At 43.7% G+C, this 15,588-nt stretch overlaps 1 protein-coding gene across 1 annotated transcript in view; it reads left to right on the top strand.

Annotated features, from left to right (window-relative positions):
* The window catches only part of SLC44A4 (solute carrier family 44 member 4), a 70,669-nt gene extending 57,247 nt beyond the window's left edge, over window positions 1-13,422 (top strand). The window contains exons 14-22 of the mRNA XM_066581062.1: window positions 1,839-1,941; window positions 4,161-4,414; window positions 6,399-6,493; window positions 6,603-6,706; window positions 7,454-7,527; window positions 9,535-9,605; window positions 9,889-9,983; window positions 10,689-10,773; window positions 11,607-13,422. Coding sequence (XP_066437159.1) covers window positions 1,839-1,941; window positions 4,161-4,414; window positions 6,399-6,493; window positions 6,603-6,706; window positions 7,454-7,527; window positions 9,535-9,605; window positions 9,889-9,983; window positions 10,689-10,773; window positions 11,607-11,734 — 1,009 coding nt within the window. The 3' untranslated portion in view covers window positions 11,735-13,422. The remainder of the gene's footprint in view (window positions 1-1,838; window positions 1,942-4,160; window positions 4,415-6,398; window positions 6,494-6,602; window positions 6,707-7,453; window positions 7,528-9,534; window positions 9,606-9,888; window positions 9,984-10,688; window positions 10,774-11,606) is intronic.
* The last annotated feature ends 2,166 nt before the right edge of the window (window positions 13,423-15,588 follow it).

The following is a 15,588-nucleotide window of genomic DNA, read 5'->3' as shown; positions in this document are numbered from 1 at the left end:
GAGCGGCCCCATTCAAGAGAACAGAAGACCAGACAGCGCAAGCGCGTCTAATCGAGGGAGAAGGCAGCTTTAGTCGGCGCCATTGAGACGGGGACGCCAGCACCGGAGGGGGTAAGTGTATAACTTCTGTATGGCTCATATTTAATGCACGATGTATATTACAAAGTGCATTAATATGGCCATACAGAAGTGCTTAACCCCACTTGCTGCCGCGGGACAACCCCTTTAATTAAATTTAAAATTCTATGAATAGACAAACAGACAAACATATACACCAGAGGGGTTATATGCAACTGATTCCCCTTATAATGATAGGTGAGATCTGGTTATGCATCCAGATTACGTGTTACTAGCAGCTCAATTTAGTATATGCAAAGATGCCACCCGTTGGAGGAACAATCATAACTTTTTGTTCCAACTAGTGACACGGTTCATTGATTCAAGTCGGAGTCGCATACAGCTGTCGTCATAAGTCAAAGAGGACAATAAAGTATGCTAATTTATACCCTACGCGTTTCGCCCAAAAAAAGGGGCTCCTCAGGGACCAGAATCTAGTCCAGGATTAGTGTACTGGAGGGTGGCTAGTGTTACTTCCGCATGAGCTATATTAATGGAAATAAAAGAGTCAGATCACTCACTCCAGAATAAGTGTACTGGAGGGTGGCTAGTATTGCTTTCGCATGAACTATATTAGCGGAAAAAGAGAGTCAAATCACTCAGTTTTGGCTTCATATATATATAGTGAAGTACCCTAGAGTCAGTAGAGGCAAGATGTTTGATTAACTAAACTTGCCTAGAGAGTAAATCTCTTCTGAGTTCTAGACCTGCTAATTGACAGGAGCGGGATTGAGTTGCTCCGTCAAGTCCGTATTACGGACCCTAGCATAACAAACGGGCGGCATGTCAGTCCTGATGGTGGACAATGCTGTCAGTCCACCATCAGGACTGACATGGCGCCCGTTTGTTATTTTCGTGTATACATCTAAGCCTTAATCTATGTTCAGAATAACTATGGTTAAGGCCTGATTTTGCAGAGTTTAGCCTAAATGGTATTGAGCTAACCTTACTCAGTCAGATAGGACGAGTTATCGTGGTCCTTCTATTCCACATGAGTAACAACTAGGGAATCGGCACAGGCACAGCTACTTTAAGGCAGTAATATCTTGGGTCCTTATGCTAGCAAAATCACCAAGTAACGGCTTTCATGCTTTGGTCGTGTCATACGAGCCAATTCTCTGGAAACAACATTAATGCTCATCACAGTCAGTGGGTCAAGAAGAAGAGGACACCAAAGAACACGCTGGCTAGACACAATTAAGTTTGACACTATAACATGACTGCAGAAAATTTGAAGGAAGCCGCCAAAGACAAGGAAGCATGGCGTATGCCGATCACAAGGTGGCTGAAAGTTGGCAACGACTGAACAGATAAATTGTCATCACATCATATTTGTTTCTGTCCCATGAGTTTTGGCACATTAGGGTATATCATGAAGGATCTTCATAAGAAGTCATTTCTTTATGTTTTCTTTGCTAGGAGAATTGTATTGGGTCTTCTCGATTTGAGGATCCATTAGTTCTCGAAGGTCATGTCCACTTGAAACAGTTTTTTGTGGGACCTTTTAATAAGGACTCTAGATAGTTGCCATGCAGATGATATAAGGTAGGGGATGATCCCGTGTTGTGCATCATATTAGCCGGTAGGAAGGGAACAGGCAGCTGGGGGCCAGAAGATGAGAATCCCCACCTCGCCATCATCTGCTTGTTCGAAGAGCCCAGTGCATAGTAGAAGACATTGATAGTATAAAAGAGCTCTGGTGATTCCTTAGCATCATTCAGGTACCTGGCAACCTCTGGAGCTCCATTATATGTTGTGTCTACTTTGAACAGCAGTACACCGGGGTGCTCGAATATAACCGGTAATAACACCTGTGATCCAATGGTGAGTACATGTACATCTTGACTAAAATGTGAAACGATGTATCCTCTGGACCACCTGGTTATACTTAAATAAAGGGGTTTTCTGGGAGTAAGCCACTGACGAGCAAGGCCCAATGCAGACAGGCGTATTTGCATCGCGGAATCCGGAGTGGGCGTCGGCCTCCAGATTCTGCAGCAAATGCTGCCCACACCGTGCTATGGAAAATCGCTTTTCCATATTCATGAGCGGAAATCAATTGCGATTTTTCTGCTTGTGTAGGGAAAATCACAGCATGTTCTATTTCAGCACGGATGGCTTCCATTGAAGTCAATGGAAGCAGTTAATACACGTCCCATCTGCAGCTGTCACTGTGGATGGGCCGCAGGATCCGCATCATCACCTAGCGACAGCGTCGCGTCATCTGTACTGTGCATGTGCGCTGGCGTGCTAGCCGGCACAGCAGCATTACAGGTGAAGAACACTGCAGACTAGTACACAGGGGGCACCGGGCTGGATTCCGCTGTGGGATCCCGAATATGGAAGCCGACTCGGCTGTGTGCATTCGGCCCTATCCTCAGGATAGGTCATCAATATTTGATTGAGGAGGATCCACTGCTTGGTATCCCCACTGATCAACTGATTGAAGTGACAGCGGCGTTTAGGTGGGCGCTGCTGTCACTTCAGTCCATACAAAGCAAAGTGGCTGTGCCTAGTATTACAGCTACAAATCCATTCCCTAAATTTGACGGCGATCTCAAGCGGCAGACGCTTGCTGATCAACCATTGATTACTTAACCTGAGGACAGGTCATCAATAGTTTAGTAGTGGAAAACCCCTTTAACAGATCACGGCTTTTTGTTTTGAAAGTTCGCTAATCACAGTAATCTGCTGTCATCTGTGTAGAACACTGGCAGTAAGTGTTCAATTTCCCTGCAGCACCACCTCTGGGCATGTGAAGCATTACACCATTCTCATTTAAATCAGTTAGCTAATTGTATAATGCAGTACATAACACTTCCTTAAGGCCTCATTGACATGGGCGATGCATTTTTACGCTGGCCGCATTAAGGAAGATTAGCTGCGATTGAATCCTGAGATTAATTAGCGTTTTCTTGTTCATTCACGTGACCGTATCACATAAAATTGCACTGCAGCATGGAATTCCACTGGGTGGCAGACATTCTTGGAATGACTTCCAATGCTTAAATAGAGCCAGCTGTCTTCAATTCTGAGCTCCGGACGCAGGTAAACTCCCTCCCGCTCCTTTTTTTTCAGCTCCTATAGGAGTCCATGGGAGCCTCCATTGTTTTTCATCAAGACTATTTTTCACGCACCTGAAAATCGCCCATGTGACTGTATGCATTGGAATTCCATGCTTCACATGCCGCGTAAAAATGCTTATGTGAATAAGGCCTAAGGGTGAGAAACACACTTTGTATGTGCTTTGTGCTTGGGTTAATAAACAAGGGTCCTGTACAGGGAAAGCTTCCCCCTTTATTAACTCCATAGTTAGCTATTCTCTAAACCAAAGCACATCTTTAAAGGGCAACTATTTCTTTGTGTTACCGGTGTGGCATCCATTACAGTCCTTTCTATCAAATGACATGAAGGTGAATCCATTGATATCACTACATAATTGGAGAGATTTGCTGTTCAGTACTGCATGACAACCCTTGTGGCAGCGGTGATAGTGGCTATATGTGTTGTCACTTAGCTTTTAAAGGAACAGATATGTATACATTACATGGAATATTACATTAAAACAATGATAAATTGCTACATACAGTATGTGACTAAGCATCATTTATAAAATACTGGACGACCCCTTTAAATCGACCCTTTGGTTCCAGAACACATTTTGTCCCAGGATTGGAAGGGTAATCCAATTACCAGGTTACTATCGTTCTCCCAGTTCCACCACCAATTCACCTGTTCCCGGGGTCCCTCTTCATTCTTTCCAACATGACCGTGACACTCCTGTGCATCGGTGTAAGCCAATCAGAGCAGAATGTAATGCCTCAGACCAGTGCCCTGTGCCTCAGGTAGTCCTAGAATCGGCGTAGCCATCTTGGATGTATGAAGAGTGGCCCCAGGAACAGTTGAATGAGCGGCTGAACCAGGTGGACGATACCAGGTAAAACCACTCCCTCCCCCCAATCCAGGAACAGATCAGATGGTCACTTTAAGGCGTTATCTTATGCTATATTTCTAGTGTTTCTTCTATGGTTTCCCTCTTGCAGACCTTTAACGCCTCCAGTACCGGCTGCAGCGAGGCGAGCTGTATTTTTTACAAGTATAACGCCGATGGAATCCAGAAAAACCTCTTCAACCTGCAGATCTACAACATCTTTGGCTTCCTGTGGTGCATTAACTTTGTCATCGCCCTGGGCCAGTGTGTCCTAGCTGGGGCCTTCGCTTCTTATTATTGGGCTTTCCACAAACCTAAAGATATCCCATACTTCCCCATCTCTGCTGCTTTTATAAGAACATTGAGGTGAGCCATGAATCCATGTAGAGTGGCCCTCCTGGTACAAGGTCCCAGCAGATCATCTGTAATCTCTCAAAAGTTTTTTTTCTGTACTACTTTTTAAAAATATCTTTGAAAAAATAATAAATTATTTTCTGACGGCCATAACGGTTAATTTTTTTCCTATTGATCTAGCTGTGTGGGGGGTTGTTTTTTGCAGGATGACCTGTAGTTTCTTTTGGTACCATTTCGGCCTACATACAATGTTTTGATTTGTTTTTTATTACATTTTTTCTTGGAGATGGGATGACCCAAAAAGTTCAGTTTTGGCGTTGTGTATTTTTTTCTGATGACGTTCACCGTGCGGGATAAATACTCTGTTAGGCCGCCTGCACACGGGCGGAAATCCCGCGGCGGTATTTCCCGCGGGATTTCCGCCACTGAAAGTTTGCATAGGAGTGCATTACAATACGCACTCCTATGCAGACGGCCGCGCGAAATCTCGTGCGGCAAACAAACCGCGGCATGTCCTATTTTTGTGCGGGGCACGCACTCACCCGGCCGCCGGCTCCGGTCTGCGCATGCGCCGGCTGCGCCGCAGCCGGCACATGAAAGAGTCGGGGCCGCCAGGCGCGGGTGAGTACGCGCTCGTCCCTGCAGGCTCTCGGTTCGGGTCCCGCGGCAAGAATTCTCGCTGCCGGATCCGACCCGCTCGTCTGCAGGCGGCCTTACTTTGATAGATCAGATTGTTACGGACGCAGCGATACCAAATATGTTTTTGTTTTTATTTATTTTTACATAAATACTAAAAAAGGGTTAAAATTGTATTAAATCTTTTATACTTTAAAATAATGTTTTTTTTTCACTTACTATACTTTTTTTTAAGCCCTTAAGAAGACTTGAACTTGTGATTGTTTGATCACTTATTCTATATATTGCAATACTTTAGTACTGCAGCATGGTATTTCTGCTGGCATTGTACTTACAGAAAACAGTAATGGGGTGAAGTGATTAACAATATTAAAGCATATTAAGCATCTTAATGCTTACTGTCAGAGTTGTGTAGGGACAGCGCTGTTACATCACCCCCTCCCCAGTGTGTTCAACCCGGTGGATACTTTTGTGTGCTTTGCCAGCATCCTACCAAGATCAAACCCTCAACAGGTTTTCGGTCCACAGATTCCAATTTTGGAAAATATTACTTCCGCTCCCTGTCTTGTGGAGGTGGATCTACTACATGCTGGTGAAACTGTTCCACTTTTCCTCTTATTTGTATAAGCCCTAATTCAGGGGTGTAGCTAAAGGCTCACAGGCCCTGGTGCAAAAGTTTATCTTGGGGCCTCCCAACTTCTCTTAACCCCCTAACACAGAGGCGTAACTTGAAGCTCCTGGGCCCCAATGCAAAACCTGTAACAAGGCCCCCAACTGTAATGCTTTCTTCATAGTACTGGGCTCCCTATATGGAGAAGAGAGGACTTATGGGCCCCCTAAGGCTCCTGGGCCCGGGTGCAACCGCATCCCCTATAGTTACACCAGTGCCCTAATTCCTCATCAGATATCGCACTATTTAGCATATTAATGCGTATTGGATGCTGCTTATTGTGGGTTTGTTGGTTCTTGTCTGATATGGATATCCTATTTTAATTGATACTTAATAAAAGTTATATTTTAATATTGTTAATCACTTAATCCAATTACTGATCCGTTTGTTATGGAGAATCTATCAGCGTTTTAGCATCGTGCTTTTATTATGGTATATTAGCATTGTACTTGCGTCTTACTAGGCAGAAATACTTGGCGGTCTTAGGGTCTTCAAAAGGCCCCCATTTTTAATGCAGTGGAGCAATTAGCACAGTTGGCTGAGGAGGTGGACTTTCCCTTTAAATATTACACAGCATTGTAACCTATGAATTTAGGACTATGCCAAGCAAATATCTGGAGTACAAAGTTACCAAATCCCATGGTCTTCGTATAAAGTTTGTGACTCTTCTTGCCTCTCTCTTACCTCCAGGTATCACACAGGATCGCTGGCGTTTGGGTCTCTCATACTCACCATTGTTCAGATGATCAGAATCATCCTGGAGTATCTGGACCACAAGCTGAAAGGTAACACTTTATCTACGACACAGCGACATCTAGTAAATGCTGCAGGATGGCGGCTTACAAAAAGAGTTCTCTATGTCCACCTCTGTGTAATAACAGCTCTCTCCACTAGGGGCGCAGAACCCTTGCACACGGTTTCTTCTCTGCTGCTTGAAATGCTGTTTCTGGTGTTTGGAGAAGTTCATCAAGTTCTTGAATAGAAATGCGTACATCATGGTAACGCCCATCTCTACCATTCATTAAGGAGCGATCGTGATCGGTTTAAAACGTGGAATACTTTGGCAAATATTTACATAACTGTTTTGATTCTGAGTTATTTTTCATCTCCATTTTTATCCGAAGCAACTGTGAAAAATCCTCCTGATTTTCCCTTGGAAAATAGGCAACAGTTTAGCTCTTCCCTTCTCGCTCCTTTCTGAGCACCCACAATGCACTGCTCTTTGGTAGCAGGAAACCATCACAATCTTGAATTCTGCTTTGAATGTGAATGGAGAGAAAAAAATGACATTTAACTCTGCCAGGGCCAGGCGAGGAAAGGATTTAGGAAGTTACTCAACATTTTATGTAGATTTTAACTTTGGGATATTAGACGACATTGCTCAGAAGCAAAGTAGGGTATTTTGGGGAAGGGGGGTATGCCCTGCTCATGACTCCTCTCTTTTTAGGTCAGGAATAGTAAAGTTTCTCCTTGCGGGGGGAGAGAGCACCTAGTAAGGATGATGAGATTTATAAGGCCAGGCAATGCTCCTCTGGGAAATGTGGTATGCAAATGGCAGATGGAACAGTACCCCTAGGGTGCCATTTATTAGCAGGTAGCATTCGCGACACTGACTAGTAGAAATGCTGCCTTCTAATAGGTGGTGCGCTAGAGGCATTGTACCATCTCCTACCCAGTCTTTTACAAGCTCAATATTTCCTAATACTTTGCTACCTTTCTCCTCTTTTCTCCTCCTTCCTCTGCAGATTGCAGTTTATGGAAAGAATTTCTGTGTTTCTGCTAAAAACGCCTTCAAGCTGCTGATGAGGAACATTGTGAGGTGACGCCACACAGCTCTTATGCCCGTCTGTCTGCCCATATACACTCATTGTAAAAAACAATCAAGCACCTAGAAGGAGTTGTCATAATTGAATCAAATTATGTGTGATTGTAACATTGATATAAGTGATTAGAATATGAGAGAAAAAGGAGAATTAATTGTAGAAGACTGACCGCTTGAAGGGAGGCTCTAGTGTTCCGTTGTACCGCCTCTAGCTTGGGTACAGAATATGATACCAGCGGGCATGGAGGCTCTAGTATCCTGTTGTGCCGGCTGTAGCTTGGATACAAAATGTGATACCAGCGGGCATGGAGGCTTTAGTACCCTGTTGTACTGCCCTTTAGCTTGTATATAAGATGTGGTACAGGCAGGCATGGAGGCTCTAGTACCCTGTTGTACCGTCTCTAGCTTGGATAAAAGATGTGATACGGGCGGGCATGGTAGCATACAGGTTCCATATGGTATCCTCCGGCAGATCTGTTCATATTTGCTGTAACTGAGGCTGTAGATCCTGCAAACTCATAGGTTGTTGAAGTTTGTGTCCCAGATGGTCCCATACATGTTCTATTGCTGATAAATCTGGGAACCAGGTGGGCCACAGAAGTGTGACAATGTCATGGAAGCTTTCCTGTGACCCCCTTGTGTGCGCGGCCAGGCATTATCCTGCTGGATACCTCTTGGAAGCCGCCATGAGGGGAACACATGTGGCTGCAGGATGTCCTGAACATATCGCTGAGCCGTCATTGTCCCTCATACCACTACTAGGAGTGACTGTTATATGCAATAGCCCCCCCAAACCATCACACCAGCAGAGGGCAGTGTGCCGCTCCACAGCAAAGGCAGGATTGAGGCAATCACTTCTAATTCTCCAAACAGGAAGACAGCTGTCATCTGTGCCCAAACAAAACCTAGATGGTTCAGACAGACACAGGAGTGTAACAATAGTGCCACCTGTCTCTGGATGGCGGACAACAAAATATTTTGAGCTGCTCGTGCTTTTTGAATGATCTTCTCTACTGGTGGTCTGTTGGGGGGTGTCATGAGCCCGGTTGCCTTGTCCACTTGTCCCAATACTTGCTTACAGTCTGGTCAGATGGCGGCAATCATCGATATGACCACCCAGCTTCTCACATCCCAATAATGCGCCCCTCTCAGACTCTGGTAACGGGGTGACATCTCTTCTCTGCGTCGTAGAGGCGTCTAGTGGTCAACAAGCTCTACACAAGGGGAAGAAGAGGTCACTTCATACAAGAAGCATCTGAGAGCCTTTTATAGGCCAAGGGTACAACCACTTCCAGGTCCTCAGGTGACAAGACTGTTCATCTAATCACCACAACTCTAATCATTTTCATATCTGCCTGAGATGTCGATTTGCTGCAAAATTCGATATGCAGATATGATTCCTTCTAGGGGCTTGATTTTTATTTTTTTTTTGGACACTGAGTGAACATGTACCTCCTACTTGTTAAATGGGCTTACGTCTCTGCAGATAGGTTTGTCTATAGCAAATATGACTTGTGAGCAATGTGTGGAGTAGAACATCGCATGTGTGACTTGGATTTGGCACATTCTGAGTGACTTAACATAGTTAGACTTGATGTGTTAATTTCAATTTTAGAGTAACCTATCGCTTGACTAATTAAGTTGAACTTGGTATGTTGAGTATAACGTAGGACTCTGCATGTTCGGAGTAATGTGTGCCTTGAGCCAGACCTGATATGTTGAGCTTTTGTGCCAGACTTGGACTGTGAGCACTTCAGTTGGACTGATGTTGAGCTCGTCTTGGCATGTTGATTTGGATATGCCACGTTGTCGAGTATGTGATTAGGCGAGATATGGGTGACTTAGTGCTTTGACTGTTGGATAACTAAGCATGTCCTGTGTGTTTTTAGCAGCTTCTCTCCTCTCCAGTGATTGCATATTCCAGCTAACATTTCTGCAGTGTAGCTTCTTGCATGTCTGACATGTCTAGTATATGTGTTCTGATATCTGCACTTCTCTCGGCAGGGTTGTTGTCTTGGACAAGGTCACAGATTTGCTGATATTCTTTGGGAAACTGATCGTTGTTGGTGGAGTAGGTGAGGAATCAAAAAATGCAATAAGAAAATCTTGCTGGTGTTTGACAATTTCTCCACTTTCTGTGGCTCCAATGCTACAAACGTGTGCCCCTATGTGGCCACGTGCTGCTACCACAACCCTCTTCATTGCACTACATGACCCCTAACTCCCTGTCATGGTCTCCAAACTCTGTCACGTCATATGTCACCAATGAATAGTCTTTCTTATCATGCCGTATCCCCTGTTTTATATATCGCACCTCCTCCTTCCAGACACTTATGTGCTGTGACTTATATTCCTCAGGAGTCCTCTCGTTTTTCTTCTTTTCTGGTCGTCTGCCAATTCCAAATGATTCCTTCAAGTCACCAACTTTGAACTACTACTGGATACCTATTTTGGTGAGTGGTAGAGGGTGCACCATAGAGGGATGTCAATAGTTTAAGAAGTGTCCATTCTGGTGGCGCTAAGATCCTTGGGAGAAGGGATGTGAGATTGGTACATGATAAATATCAGTTGTAGACTAGAGATGAGCGAGCACGCTCGGATAAGTCAGTTACTCGACCCCCCCCCCCCCCCCGAGCACGCTCGGACAAGAGGCTCGCTTGAGTAACTGACTTATCCGAGCGTGCTCGCTCATCTCTACTGTAGGCCCATATACCTTTTTTAAAGGGTTTGCCCTTCTTATTAGAAGGGTCCTTTGACAATAAAGTGATCACACAGTGTTTACTTACTAGCGTCTCCAGTGATCTGCTGTAATCTAAGGTGTAATCTTGGTAGTGTTAAATTTCCTACATCACCTCCACAGGTAAAATGAAGTATTACACTGTGGTTATTAAAAGCAATGGATTGTCCGTCTAAACTATGGACATGCCAAGTCCTCCAGTGCCAGAAAGAAAAATCCTCTTTGTATCTGCTCTCCATTCTGGCCAAGAGGTCAGACTCCTAAATTAGTTTATTATTAAAACCACTTAATAGGGTATCTGGAAAACGGGTTGAATTTAGACTTCCCATAACAGATGTTCTATGGCCTACAGGCTTGTCGTTTTGAAGAACACTTCTTGGAGATCTGTCATTCTTACACAGTGTTCTTTTTTTCCTTGCAGACGGTGGTGGTAGGATCATATATGATTGCTCAAGGCTTCTTTAGTGTGTACAATATGTGCGTGGACACTCTCTTCCTGTGCTTCTGTGAGTATATATTACCACTATGGTGGCCTGAAAAGACTTACAATATAGATGTGAAGCTTGATGTGCAATATGGAGCTGAACTTGCTTTACAAACCCATTTCATAATGTTGACTAGTGCACCAAGTATAGTGAGCCTTGATACGTAATACAATCCCTTGAAGATGCTGTGATGGACACATGGCATGCATTGTATTCTTCTTTGGAACTGTGCATTGCTTTACCATCAGAGCAGACCAGACTTGGCACAAGCCTCCACATGAGCATTGCTATTAAAGTTTATCTAGCGGTCCAGTACTGCAATATACTAAGGCCCAATGTCCACGGGCAGGTTTGAATTGCGGAATCTGCGCAGGGCATCCGTGCGGATGATCTGCAGTTCAAGCCGCCCATAGGGAAACATGGATGTTCGCAGCTAAATTAAAGCATGTGGATTTGATTTGCGGATCTTTGGATGCGAAAATCAAATTGCATAAGCTCCATTTCAGTGCGGTTCCCGGGCAGATGGCTTCTATTGAAGTCAATGGAAGCCGTCCGATCTGCGGATTCCATGAGAAAGGAGTTTAAAAAAAAAAAAAAACCAATACACCTCTACTGCACGTGTGCGGCACCCGCCGCTACTTCTGCACATATCCGCAGTGCAGACCTGGACAGGTATGCACGGTCCGGTTCCGATGTAGAACCCGACCCGCTTGTGGACATGAGGCCTTAGGAACGAACCAGCACAGATGTTCTGCAGATACCTGGACCTGCTGCACTATGATGCTATTCGACTTACCCACTCTGGGATGGTGTGCCATTTACCCTAACTCCACCACCCCCTTTTTTTTCCCCAGTGGAAGACTTAGAACGCAATGACGGCTCCGCAGAGAAGCCATATTACATGCCCAAGTCTCTGATGTCCATCCTAAACAAGAAAAACAGACCACCTGAAGCAGAGGGCAAAAAGAAGAAGAAGAAATAAGTTAATTTGCCAGTGGAGGATCATAGCTCATTTTATTATTGTAATATTTTTATTCTGTTTTATTCAGTGTCCTCCTCAGATTTCAGGGTGGCCATGTTGTTTACATTTCAATCATCTAACTGTGCCTTGAAGACTCTATCGCCAGCCACGTTGATTCACAGGAATTGGCCACAACTAGTTTCAGATTCTCTATGGGAATAAGCAGCTTGGGAGAGAAGTCAGCTGACCACATTAGCACTCCCTCCAGGGTGGGCGATCACTGAATACCCTATCAGTCATGTGTCAACCGTTTTACCAAGCCTTCAGCCAATACTCTAGGCAGTTCCTGTGTGGCCAATATGAGAGAGGAGAATCTGTCACAGTGTGTGACTAATCCTTCTGTGACCTCATAACTGACTATGGCTGCTTCATCTCCCCTGCCTTTTTATTTCTTTATTTTAAAGACAGCCATTTTGAAACAATAATGCAGTCTAGCATTCTACTAGAAGGCACAACTACCTGAATATGTGTGATAGAAGCCAAAAGTGAGTTAGGGATGTCTTCTTGGGACCATCTCTTTATGAGGTATTAGATCCAAGTTCAACTTTTGACTGGTTATGAGACATCAAAAAAGTAACTCGGATGGAATTCCTCTTTAACTATAGAGCTCTGCCTCTGTGAGCACATCAGAGCTATAGGGAGAGCTATCCCACTAACTACAGTCACCACTAGGGGGCGCTCACTACATTCAGATTTATTCAACTTATTGGTAAAAACATAAATCTATATAGTTAGCTCCCCCTAGTGGTGGCTGTATGGGGCTAGAATTATCATTTATCAAATTGATGGTTTTGGTTCTATAACTATAATATAGATGCTAAAATACGCAGCATATTATGGCTGCTTGAATGTAGCCTGAAAGGTGACACCAGAGATCTGTCTATTTCTGCATTTTTTAAGTGCCTTTACATCTGCTTGTTGGCGTTAATGCTTCTATATTCAGTGTCTGGAATCTCTCCAGTTACCAAAGTAGCATTTAAAGAAGTTGTCCAGTTGTAAATTATTGATGGCCTAGTAGCAGTATAGGTCATCAAAAGAAAATTGACGGAGGGGCCGTTGCCCAGGACTCCCACCAATCAGCAGTTTGCGGTGCTTGTGCACTGAGCTGATTTCTGCAGGAAGCAGAGAGAGAGAGCTCTGTTCTCACAGTAGGGGCCGCACTTGGTATTGCAAGCCCAGATCATATTGAAGTGAATGGGAACTTGAGCTGCAATATCAAGCCTAGCCACTGCAGAGGAAACCAAGCTGTCTGCTTCCTGCAAAAATCCGTTTATTGTATTGACATACTGACCCAGCATATTGCTGATTGTCAGGGGTCCTGGGTGGCAGACCCCACCGATCTTTTATTGATGGGCTATCATAGGTCATAAATAGTTTACAACTGGACCACCCCTTTAAAGAAAAAGAATCTTCAAAATTAAGCCAAAAGGTTAGGGGCTAGAATGAGCCAAAAAGTTTCCATTGGAATGCACTTTATAGTGTGTATAATACTTTGTACGTTATGTGGAAATATCCAATCACATCTACTGCATATAGATTTTTTTTATATGTTCTAAATCCTATTTGGTATGTATATAATGCTGTATATGGTCTAGAGATTTATAGAAAAGTATTTTCATAAGAGTTTAATAAATAAGTCATCAAATGTTTCATTGTCTTATTATACATTATGATGTTGCAGAGGCGACTTTAAGTAGTCTTAAAGGGGTATTCCAGTATAAAACAGAATTAGCTATTCAGTGGATAGACGGGAAATGTGTTAGGTTGGCATACCCCTTTAACGCCATGCCTGGATAATAGTAGTTTATATTGGTAGAATCATTTCTCCAACAGCAGCAGAAAATCCTGCAATGGTGGAATTCATCAATATTTCTTCTTTACTTATAGGGACACCTAGTGATGGGAGTAGGTACTACAAGAAAACTGAATTCTCTGATATCCATAAAAGGTTTTATCTGATGCTCTTTAAGAGGAAACCCTGAAATTTACTGAACAGCAAAATGTGAACTGGGTCTATGTGGAACATTCTAGAATATCTGCTTTTATACACTTTAATACAGAACATACCAGTTTGCTGTATTAAGAAAAATAATAGGATATCACTTGTGTAATATAGACATTTTATTCACAGAATCATAACTTATTACATCCTCAAAACATGAATTACTACATACATTAATGGCAGCAGTTTAATAGAGTCAATTGCCTATATTATGGCAGACAGGCCGGCAGTGTAGAGGCAGCCACTGACTGGCAGGTGGGTCACCCAGTACATGATACGACTATATACCCATTTATTTCCTGAGATGAGGTAGCTCCATAAGGGAGCGTTCAGACAGTGGTTTTCACTGCTCTGTGGGATTCAGTCACAGCTGCTTAAATCAGTGTTGTGATGGAAGCCCTGAGCAAATACAATCTCCACTTTGGTGCCCATTTTACAAGGGTTTCATTCATTTCCATTCTATTTCAAGTATAGAATAACATAGTCTACTTATTCTATGCCCCAAATATAGTGGAAATTAACGGAACCCTTTTAAAACAGACAGTTATGCCCACTTCATAACGCAAGTGAATGGTTGGTTGGGGATTCCATCGCAGTGCTGTTTTCACAGTTGTGACAGAATCCCACAGCATAGCAAAAAACATGGTGGAAACGCTGCCTGACACAAATGGTTTATAGACTAAGACGTACTGGTTGGCAGTGATGGCGCTAGTCTATAGTCTTCCAATTGTGGCAAAATAAAACATGGGAGGATGTGGTATGGCAGTAATCTACCCCACTGCTCCTAAAAGGAAAGCGTGGAGTGCCAATACCACGGCAATTAATAAACCCAACTATTTATCCCCGATACCAGCCCTGAACCACTTGGAACTTAACAGATGGCAGTGTGGGGTGGCCTGGCACATGGCAGTGATGGGTTGGGGAAGCACAGTCATATGATATTCAAGTATGGTGTTAAGGGTAAGGCCAGCCAGACAAACCCTGACGTAAGGCACATACGGTATTCTACATTATCAGAACGGTCATAGTCAACATTGATCAAAATTGTACACTAAAATCTTTAAGTACCTGCACTTTAAAAACTTTTCACAAGTCAGAATGACAAAGTTTTGATCCGTGAGGGTCCAGGTGCAAAGACTCGCACTGATCGCTGAAATGAAGCGGGTGCAGCGCTCACCCGAGTCCTTTGCCCCTTTTGCTATCATCTCCTTTCGGCAGCTGCAGACAAACTCAGATGTCTATGTGTGTATTTTCAGTTGCCGAGAGCAGCTCAAAGGCAGCTGCAGGGACACAGTGCTCAGGTGACCACTGCAGATTCTTCATATCAGCTGGGGTCTCTGCAGGTACTCTTTAAGACCCCTGAAATATGGGTCACTAGAAAACAATGGCTGCTGTCTTCCAAAAAAAAAAAGTGCCACCCTTGGTTGGGCCTGGTATTTGCAATTCAGCTCTATTAAAGCAATGGACAAGAGTGGCACCCCCTTTACGAAAAAAAACAAAAAACCAGCAGTACCATTTTTCTACCACCCTCTTTAATATCCTCCCATCTGCCTTATTCAAGGGATCTGGAGAAACAAAGATGGCTGCACAGCTTCTCGAACTACCTGATGCACACTGTGTATTAGTATGCATTGGTTGTCTAGGACACTGACAGGCCAGCATTGGTTAGTCCATGTAGGTGTACGGTCTTATGTTTATAATTTATACTAATGCACAGTGTGCAATAAGTAGTCAATGAAGCGGTGCAGCCATCTTTGTTTCTCTAGGCATGAAGGGTCGCTTGAAGGGTCTTACCACTACATACATTTATCCC

Source organism: Eleutherodactylus coqui, chromosome 10, assembly GCF_035609145.1.
Source record: "Eleutherodactylus coqui strain aEleCoq1 chromosome 10, aEleCoq1.hap1, whole genome shotgun sequence".
NCBI lineage: Eukaryota > Metazoa > Chordata > Amphibia > Anura > Eleutherodactylidae > Eleutherodactylus > Eleutherodactylus coqui.
Note: the sequence above shows the minus strand (reverse complement) of the source record. Positions and strands in the feature narration are given on the sequence as shown.